General features: G+C 36.3%; 1 protein-coding gene across 1 annotated transcript in view; it reads left to right on the top strand.

Moving 5' to 3' along the window:
* The first annotated feature begins 319 nt into the window (after positions 1-319).
* LOC115621067 (A disintegrin and metalloproteinase with thrombospondin motifs 9) overlaps positions 320-11,279 on the top strand; it is a 68,362-nt gene continuing 57,402 nt past the window's right edge. The window contains exon 1 of the mRNA XM_030514592.1: positions 320-506. Coding sequence (XP_030370452.1) covers positions 336-506 — 171 coding nt within the window. The 5' untranslated portion in view covers positions 320-335. The remainder of the gene's footprint in view (positions 507-11,279) is intronic.

The following is an 11,279-nucleotide window of genomic DNA, read 5'->3' as shown; positions in this document are numbered from 1 at the left end:
TACCCGGCGGCAGCAACATCAGCGGCAGCCATTCTTGCTGCCACGAACAACAAATAGCCGAACACAGTCCCGAGCAACAGCATGGCTCCCACACCTACAGCATTAGCAGCGCCGCCTCAGCATCTGCCTCCACCTCCGCATCCGTGCCCGCCCCTGTCTTTGCCGCTGGCTCAGCGACAACCAGTGGGAGCGCCACGTTACGCTCAACAGCGTCGGCGCGCAGCAATGAAACCGCCAGCACCACCTTCACCGCCAATGTACACGAGCACGAGGACAGCATCTGGGCCGATGCTAACTGCTTTAGCGACTGCGCTTCGTCGTCCTTGACCACGCCAATGTATTTGGATAAGGAAGACATTGACGTTTCCCTAAGGCGAACGGACGAGCTTTGTTATGCTGCCGACCTCGACGACACTGTGCTGCGCTACTCCTTCAAAGGGAATGCGCCCGAGCCGTATTCGCCGAAGAAAGAATTTATCTACTCGAGGCCGCTTGTTGAGAAACAGGTAAGTTCTTAGGTATATATGTATGTATATACGAATGCATATGTACATACATACACACTTCCAAACAGACAGGCATACTATATTCAGACGTTTTAATATATTGTACCTACATACATACATACTTGTATATATGTACACAGCGTATATAGAATAGCCCTACGTTTCATATTTCATAGTGTTTTTGGTGTTGCTGGGTGCGATTTTGTGTCCGCCCTTCCTTTATGCTTTATATTTTCTCTGGCATTGTTTTCTGATATTTGCTTTAATTTTGTTTTTGTTTTATTGCGTTCGAGTTCCGAAAGCGACTTGCGTTGCAAAAAATTAATTTATTGCTTCGATTTTTCGTTATTCGTTTTGTTTTAAAATTGCGGTTGATTTGTCACAATTTGTAGTGCGCCGAATTGTTTGTGCTCTGCCTTCAGAAGGTGAAAGGGTGAAAAGGAATTATACAAATATCTGCTATATCATACAAGATTAATGCTCCTTAAAAGTATATCTTGCCACTTATCAAAATTTTAATTAGGTTGCGAATAAGATGTTTACTTTTCGCCTAAATGAACGAATTGTATTAAAATAAAATGAATTCATTAAACATTATCTAAAATAATTCTACAATTTACTTTTTAAATAAGTCAAAGCTTCTTGACTTCAATTTAATTTTATGGTTAAGAGTATTAAGTGTTTTGTGTTGAATGTTTTGACTTTTAACTATTTGATAACAAACAAGTACAAAAGCTAAAGTCGGGTGTCCCGACTTTGAAATACTCTGTACATATGTTTACAATAATTATAGAAAATAAAAAAAAATTCAATGATCGATTTTACCTTTCTCGGTATTCGAACTCACGTAAAGGGTGTATAATTGCACATTTACATAGCAATTGCGTCTGTGTGAGTGTATGTATGCCTATGCGCATCAATTCGTGTCTGTGTAAGCATTTTCGCAGTCAACCAAACCGCAACATCAACAACAGCCGCGGGCAGCGCTTGAGCAGCGCTGCAGCAGCAAATATATTTATGGCTATAACTTCTTGGTAAATCGGTCTATCATAGTGAAACTCGGCATACGGACACATAATTACTAACTGGGGGTATTTGCAAAATTTTAGTTCGAAATTCCAAGAATTACGGGAGTTAGAGAAAATCGCATTTGCGGGGGAGAGGGGGGTGGGAGGGAAATTCCAAAATATACATTTTCTGCGAAAAATTTGGTGTTCCTAGGTCTTATGGTCTCCGAGATATAGGCGATTATACGAATGGAAAATCGGGAAAACCCCCATAGGGGGGAAGTGGGGGGAAAATCAAAAAAATAAAACAAACTCGTATAGAATACATACATAACGCATCTTTTTGCAAAATTTGGTGTCTCTATCTCTTATAGTCTCTGAGATCCAGGTGTTCATACGGACGGACAGACGGACAGACAGACAGACAGGGCTAGATCGACTCGTCTTGTCACGCTGATCAAGAATATATATACTTTGTGGGGTCTGCCACGCCTCCTTCTGCCTGTTACATTTTTCAGCTCCCGCAAACCTAATATACTCTTGTACATTTCATGTACAGAGTATAAAAACAAAAAAAAATAGGCACAAAGAAAGCGTTGTTATTGCTGGCTATCGGCATTTAAATATACACGCTTGAATGCACACACAGCCAAAAAACAACAAAAACACAACAACAAACAAAACAACAATAACAATAGGGGGTACAATAATAACAACAATAGTCAATATCGCACAGTGCACGCCGATGAAAAGCAGTAAACTTTTTAAAGGTCGATCTGTATTTTACAATTTTTTGGAGGTATTTTTAAATTTTCATTCAAAATAAAAGCGTTTTTTGAGCTGTGTAGTACATAGCTAGAGAATTTATGCGAGATATTGGAAATTCACAGTCAAATAATAATCTTTATATAAAAATTCACAATAACTATTCTGTGTTGTTTAATTTGATATCCCTTCTCTTATGCCTATCTTATTTCTACGTACATAATCTTTTCTCTTAGTAATCTTTATCCCACCTGTATAATATTATATTCATCTCACTCTATATCAACTTATTGTCTTAAATGATAGACTTTGAAATATTGTAGACAGTTTTCAGTGCAAGGGCTTACTCAACATTTGATCCAACAACAGTATTCCTACCTGACTGAATGAATGCCATCTGAAAGAAATAGAGCTTCAAACCTGCTGTGTGGATCAGTATCATCTCACTCTATATACTCTTTAATGATAGGAATAAAAAAGAGAAATTATTGAAGATAGTACAATGTTATAATTAAAAATTTTTTTAGCTTTAAACTATTACTATATTACTATGTGCACATATAATATATGAGAGCTTGCTCTGCAGTTTTGTGTTGAAGCAATCGCCAGTAATTACATCTAGGAATAATACTAAGTTAAATAAAAACCAAATAAATCTAAAACAAAATGGGAAATAAAAGACAAAAGTAAAAAGAAAACAAAGCGATATAATGTTTCTCATTTTTAATAAATTAACACAAATATTTATTTCAGTGTATGAATCAACAGCTTGCTTGCAAGTTAAGCCATGCAGTCGGTGCAAGTAATATCGAAACAAGAAAGAACGCTACAGTCGAGCAAGCCCGACAGTAAAATAGCCTGTACTCTCCACAAAAAAGGAAAATCAAAAAAAAATTTTTTTTAAAATTAAATTATTAAAAAAAGTTAATTAATTAATTAAGAATTTAAATTAAATTAGAAGACACGTTTATGTTCAGTTTTAACAGGATACATTTACATCACGTGCCTATGCATGCAACAACAACAGCTGCCGTCAGAGCTGCAGGCATCGCATGAGCAGCGATTTTATTTATGGCTATTATATTATGGAATTAATAAACAAAAACACGAATTGCGGGGGAGTGGGGGGTGTATCAGAATAAAAATAAACTTGACCTGCATAGGACGTAGGGGAACCTCGATACCAAGTTTGGTTATTCTAGCTCTTGTACTTCCTGAGATCCTTGCGCTCATACAGACAGACGGACAGACGGACATGGCTATATCGACTCGTCTTGTCATCCTGATCAATAATATATATACTTTGTGGGGTCTGTCACGCCTCCTTCTGTGTGTTACATACATGCGCACAAAACTAGTATAGCCTTTCACCCTTTGGGTACAGGCTATAAAAAACATGAGCAGTAAAAATTTGGGAATACCTAGTTGTTTCAAAAAAAAATGTAATATTCTGGAAATATATTTTTAATAATTTTCTCTCACTGATCCGTACTGCTGTAGGCCAACTGGTATTTGGCATCGACATGACAAAATCCCAGCTATTAAATAATACCCAAATTTAAATTCGGTTAGCGTGCGTTCTAATTCTCTTCATTCAACTTTATGAATGAGTCATTTCACAGAGTTGAATACTCGTATGATCTAATGTTATAGTATATTCTCAAACTGAAAGGTGTGAATAAGATAAAAGATACGCATATACGTAGTATATGTTTAGATTTTGATTAACTAGATCCTGTGTTGCTAATTCCGTAATCATTAGATCCGATTTCAGAAATTCTGCTTATCTAACAAAAACAATTCTAAATATAAATTCTTAAATGAATTCCATAGAATATTTTCTATAGCCTCTGTAGATAAGCTTAATGTGAAAAATGATTTTATGCCCAATGGAGAGATTTACCGTATAAATCAAAATTCTGAGTTCGTTAAAAAAATGTTGACATAATTATGCTATTAAGTCACGGGAGAGTGCTACTGACCACATATTAAATTATAATAATAGTAATGTGATAATAAAAAACAATTTCAATTGCTAATATACTAAATTTCAAACTATAAGTCAGTAACAATATGTATATATGTTTGTATATTTAAATTCAAAGGAAAATCTGTAAGTTTTGCTCTTCTACCGCAGCTAAAATCTATTTTAAAATGTTTAGTTAGAAAGTTATAGAAATTTATATACAGGGTGCGTCATCTTTTATGTCGGTGTGTAGATATTTAATGGCTTTGTCATTAGTGAACCGATTGACTTGAGTAGACCAGTGTTGAAAACCTCAGTTCAAGAAATTGTACAGAACCAAATTCAATAAAAATATCTCATACTTGAAAATCGGTTGTTTATTTTCAAAGATATTCAGTGTTTACATACCGACATAAAAGATGGCAACCCTGTATAGTATGGAATTTTTTTTGCTATCTACATTAATAGTTCCTTCTTTGCATTTAATCGAAATCCTGAACCCGCGAAATTGTATTGGTATTGTATTGGTATTGATTTCCTGTTTCGGACCAACATAAAAGTTATGCAGCTTCTCAGACTATGTCCATAAATAGCTTTATGCTGAAGAGCATAAGAAAAACACAAAAGTGATAAACAGCTTGCAAGTAAGTTGAAAATAGATGGTCAAATTCGCATTTAATAGGTTCCTACTGTAGTTGTTCGCCAAATTGCAGCTGCATCTTCATCACGACCGACCGACAGTGGACAAAATGCAAGTGTAGCAAATTTTTCGATGTCATTTGTGCATATTCGCAAAACACAAAGTGCAGTACACGAATTTGTATGTTAAATGCACAAGTAATTAAGTTTTAGGAAACAACACAACACAAAGCAGAACAACAACAGCAGAAGATATGCAGCCACCAAGGTGTGAAAAGTGGTCAAATCATGTGTCGAGACGTGACATTTTCGCTAATGTGAACAATGTGAACACACAAGCCAAACATATTTTACAACCGTCCATTAGCATTTTATCAACGTTTCCCACACAACACACCGCTTACAAGCCACTTACACACATGCTGACAATAAGTATTTACATATTCACATATTTACAAGCCAATAAGCACTGGGCTAAGCCATAGGCACTTGTAACAATGAAACGAGATAGAATGTTATAGTCGAGCGGGCCCCACAGCGGAATACCCTGCAACCAAGGAACCTAAGCTCCCCCCGCCGTGTACAAGAAGAAAATAAATCAGTGTTTGGGGGGTGTAGTTCACATGCGAATAAACTTTTAATTAAAGATGGACTATTTAGTATTTAGTTTAAGCAAGAGAAGAAAATGGGGGGAGCAGAAATATCAAAAGAGTCAACATAACAAGTTATGTCTATGTGGCTATAGTCGTTTCCAAATCTACGCATTCATAATTGCAAGATAAATTATTCTCTGCTGTCTTCTGTCTGTTACATACATTTACACAAAACCAATAAGCTCTTCGCGTACATGGTATAAAAATACACGAACTCATATAAATAGTAGATGCCATAAATATAAAAAATGTTAGCTGCGTATTAGGAAGTCATTGCGGCTGTCAGTTCCCTCATCTGTACTCACTTATGTGTACTCGTATATACTTACATATATTTTATGTATATACATATGTATGTAATATTTGTGTATGTATATATGAAGGGATGTGTTCATAATTACAAGTACATTTACATAAATGAACTGACACTTGGCACATGCTCGGCGCCGCTGATAAAGCTTCGAAGGCTATTCACAGAGGCGGTTCTAGACTAAACTGAATATGATGGGGCGAACAATTAACTTACAGCTGCAAAATATTTAAATTCGACAATTGTACAGTTTCGATTTCGTTTACAAAGAAAGTGAGTCAATCGTTTCAGGAATTGTAAAAACCCCGTTTTGCATCCTCACAGGATTAATGACCATTAATGAATGTAAGAATACCGCAATTAGGATGTATAAATGCAGTAAGCAGTTTGAAGCTTGAATTAAATATAGTATATTATTAGTCGTGCTTCCATTTCTACAACATTTTGCTTTTGGCCTCAGCCTTAACAGCTGACTCTGCTGGAAAGTTTGGCTTGTGTACGAAACAAAAAACATTTCCATTGCTAGTTCGAAAGCGAGTTTTTCCACAGACACATTTGGTTATGAGTCTTTGCAACAAAATGCAACACATTGCAAAACATACAGAATAAGAGACATAAGGTTTTAAAAATGTTTAAAGTACGTTTACACTTAGGGGAACCCTAATAAATTTTCGGCTTTCGAAATACACCAAAAAAAGAGTCCGTAACAAAATAGGTGTCAGTTCATTCTTTGCACAATATTCTCCCTTTAACTGAAAGAAAATCACAAATAGGTACGAAAATGACAAATTAAAAACATATATAATAAATTAATTTCCATAAATACATTTATTGCATATTCAGATCATAATATTGAAGCAAAGTCTTTCCCGAGAAACCGATTCATCTTCAAATAATTAACTATACAGTTTAACGGGAAAACGGAAGTTTCTTCCTTTTGTGGAAATGGAAATAATAATTTTGCGATATGAAAAGTTTTGAACGTTTTGAACACAGACTTTTCTTGATGTTGTGAAAGATGGTCTAGATGTATAACCCCCAACTTAATGGCCCACTTTTCATGCCCCAAGACAAGAACAGCAACGGTGTCCGACAACTGTAACCTCTGGTTTCGCTCTTGTGGTGTGTGTTTGTTTGTGCCTGTGTGTGTGTGCGGCAGCACCCATGCGCCGCAACACCCATGGGGGATTGATGTCATAAGTCGCATTATATATGCGAAATGTTCTGGCACATGGTCTAGCATACTTATTGCGTCAATTGAGGCGTTGGCAGCCCTTATTTTCGAACTGCCGAATATTGAAGTACGTACATTGATCGCACATACTCGTAAAAAATAGCCGCAATTTATATACATATATCGTTGCTGTTTAGCAATTTTAAAATAATTTTCCACTCTTTGCTTGAATTTTTGTTTCTGGTGGCGCTTTGCGCATTTTGAAATTTGTTGTAAGTGTTTTTTTTTCCTTTCGTCCACATGTATGTATTGTATTTTTTTGTGGTTTGGGCTTAGAGCTGTCCAATTTGTATTTCAACAATGAAATTTGCACAATGTGTAGAATTTGAATATGTATGTACATACGTACGAATGTATGTGCTTTTCTGTCGCACGTTTCGACGGGTATACATATATGTATGTGATTGTGTTTGGTTGTTGTTATTTATTTTGTCTCCGATTTATTTTGTCTACTTTAAATAAAAATAAAGAAAATGAAGAAAGCGTTCATTGACATTAAAAATAAAAACCAAAATTGTCTGTACGAGGGCAGGCCGAAAATTTTGCCAAATAGTTGAATTTAAATAAATTAGTTCGTTCTGGCTGGCTGGCAGAATTAAAAGCTGAAATTTTTACACAAGTATCCTTTCACAAAAATGGCAAAAAGGCATCCAACAGTTGACGAAGGTCAGGGCACATACGGATTGGCAGCATCAGTACTTATTTCTACAGTCTCACAATCTAATTCAAATTCTTTACTATAAGCCTAACGGCTAGTGAAAGTAGCTTACAACGATTGTTAAAAACTGGGTTAACTGTTAATTGTTTTCCTTTTTCAAAGTAAATATGCCACTTATCGTCAATTATTCGCCATAGCCTCGCATTAATCGGACTGAAAATGAACATTTGTCTGCTGTCAAAATATACACTTTTTGTTAAGCCGAATGAAAAGACGAGGGAAAATGACTAGCCGGAATGAAATTGGGGTACGCTGTTAAAGATGCCATACACTTGGGCCATCTACTCGTACATGTATATAGGCAGAATTTAATCATAAAATCGGTTAAGAGACATAATACTATATTTGCATTTTGCTTTCATTGGGCGCTTTATATGCGAATTTAAGTCAATACTAATCACCATTAATATTGTGTTCAAAATCAGTATGAGGACTTTAATAGATACACATCTGAGGCTTTCAGGCTGATACTAATATATTCAATGCTTCTGCATGAATAAGATCGGTGATAAGATAAGAAATTGATGGCATACTATAGCACTAATAAACGCTGCTTTGTCGCACATGCCGTGCACATCTTTTGACAATATGATATAGATAGATAGACAGATATAGATTCACATGTGATGATTGGTTTTCTTCCGCATTCATGTTGGCATTTATTCCATTCTTGTGGATTAGATCGATAGGTTAGGGACCAAATGGATGGCACAAACTGGCACTAACAGACGGCTCTTTGATATGACACGTGTTGACGTAAATTTCTTTTTTTTGTCGCACATGCCGTGCAGGAATCTTTTGGCATTATGATCAGGGTGTGCCGCCCTGTGCGTTACAAACAACATGTCAGACTTATAATACCCCTTCACAAAGAAGAAGTGGCACATAATTTCGAGTGAAAAAACCGAAGAAATCAACACAAATCACTTGAAGTGTGACTCTGGTTGGGGCGTGACTTCAGGGTGTTGGTGGCACTTTTTTTGTCTCAGGTTCGTAGTTGGTTATTTCGTTGTAGTATATAATTTTTTTTCTCTTTTTTACAAAATTTGTTTTCAGCAATATGTTTACGTGAGCCGCATGCAAAGAAGTCATTCAGCACACCCTCATCCACGATTGTGCGCCAAAAATAAATACAATATTTTCGAGCAGTCGAGCCAAAACCTACGAATTTGTCAAAGTGATTGGGAAAAATGAAAATGAAAAGAGCGCGCACCAAAAGCCCAACAAGTGATTTCTCATAGTTATTAATTTGTTTTTAATTTCGTAGTCATGATTAATGTCAAACATTTATAATCTTGCAGTTGGCTTCAAATTTGGATTGCTATTACGAATATGTGTGCGTGTATCAGTTTCTAGTTGCTAATATTTTTAATATGGAGTTTATGAAGCCATTTTTAGCTCGACATTAGCATAATTGTGTACAAAATTTCGACCCAAGGCAAGCGCAAGCAAAAGCTTAGATAATTATGACTTTTTTTGTCGTGCTTGTTGTTGTTGCTGGTTTTATTATTGTTGCCATCTCTACATACAAGTTGTGAATGAATTTTTTCCCCCAAATCAATTTGAATGTTATTATTTTAGTTTTTGGTAAATACAAATTTGTTTAACTGATTTGTTGCCTTTGTCATTGGCTTACATCAAACGGTAGACCCGCAGAACAGTGGGCTACGTGGAGTTGTTTATGCAAAGAAAAAAGCAATACATTTATAAAATATATTAATGATCTTAATAAGTATGTAATTACTATTACTATTACTATACAAAAACAAAAATTATGTCGATATTGTTACAAGAAGAAAACTTTATTTTGGGAATAAAATCCAATCCACAGGCCCACTGTGCGCAGCTAGCTGGTTTCTATTTGTTGCTTTCAATTCTATTCCATTTGGCACCCATTCATTGAGCCTCAAGATCTGATGCTTTATTTGGTATTTTGTTTCTGGTGCCGCCGCGGCTAGAGTCGGCCACGAGCGACAAGGGAAGTGGTGTTTTGAGCGAAACACACTTAATGATTTTTTATTTATTTCGTGTCATTTGTTGTGAATGGCTTATCTCGTTTCTGGCCATTTGCTGTTGGAGCGTGTAACAGAGTTTTACATAATTTCATTATATATTTTATTTTAACGACATTCTTTTAATTATTTTTATTTTGCCTGACTGTTGTGTGGCGTTTTATTTTATTTTTTTTGTTAGTCTTGCTATTTTTGGGCGCCTTTTTGCATTGCCGGTGGCGATGGCGGCGGCGGTGCGGTGGCATCACCATCATCTTTGCTAGCCTGCCGCACATGTTGCTTTGCATATAAATTGGGCGACTCGGTCGGAGCGGCACGATCGGCCAGTCTGCGATTTTATTCATATGCTAAATATCTTGCGCTTGAATTCAGAAGTCAAAAGTGGTTTTTCAGCTGAGCCAGTCATATACCCTGTGTATGCGGCTTCTATTTGAAAGCAATTTCAAAACCTTGAAGCATCATCACTTTATCATCGAATGGGTGCAGCAGTGCCATCAGCATCGAGTCAAACAAATATAAAAAATACATGCTCTAATGGCAGGGTTTTTATTAATATTTAAAGGAGCTCAGCTGAGCAGCTCGCTTGTGTGTGGTGCTTTAATCCACATTGGGTCCGTTTCTCGATTCCATGGAATAAGGCTATGGCATTGGCATTGGCATTGGCACTGTGGTTAATGCAGCAATCTACGAGTATGTGCGGCACAATAAACAATCGGTCCGCCATCGGACAGCGGGGTGTTATTTATACACATATTTCAGCGGCATGATTTATGCCCCAGCCGAGTGTCTCATTGATCCAAAAATGAAAGAAATTCGCATTCAGGTCGTCTTGTATTTGGTCTAGACGCCGAAGGAATGTCCAGCTGATATTAATAACAAGAGAGAACGCTACAGTCGAGCAAGGGGGGGGGGGAAATTAAAAAAAATAAAATAAACTCGTCCTTACTCGGACCTAGGAGAATCTGGATGCCAACTTTGGTTATTCTAGCTTTTATAGTTTCTGAGATCCTCGCGTTCATCCAGACAGACGGACAGGCGGACGGTCATGTCTAGATCGATTTATCTCGTCATGCTGATCAAGAATATATATACTTTATGGGGTCGGAGATGCTTCCTTCTGTATGTTACATACTTTGCACAAACCTAATATACCCTTTTTACCCTACGGGTACAGGGTATAAAAATCAGATCACACAACACATTATAAACGCTAAGAGTGTATTGGCTGATCTGCTCTATCTACTTGTATCTATATGTTATAGTTGATAAACTAAACTTCACTTGAATTTTGTTATGTAAAAGTTTTTAAGGGAGTAATGAAATCAAACGAACTCATATTCCCATTACCTAATCTATATATATCTATGTTTTGTAAATGTTTTACTAAATGTATTTCCCAATTAAAATACCTGCTAGGTAAGCATTCAAATTAAAAATTAAATCTCAATGAACTCAAACAGCTATGTATT

Source organism: Scaptodrosophila lebanonensis, unplaced genomic scaffold (genome assembly GCF_003285725.1).
Source record: "Scaptodrosophila lebanonensis strain 11010-0011.00,11010-0021.00 unplaced genomic scaffold, SlebRS2 tig00000024-arrow-pilon, whole genome shotgun sequence".
In the NCBI taxonomy this organism is placed as follows: Eukaryota; Metazoa; Arthropoda; class Insecta; order Diptera; family Drosophilidae; genus Scaptodrosophila; species Scaptodrosophila lebanonensis.
The sequence above is the reverse complement of the archived record's forward strand: the minus strand, read 5'-3'. Positions and strand labels throughout refer to the sequence as shown.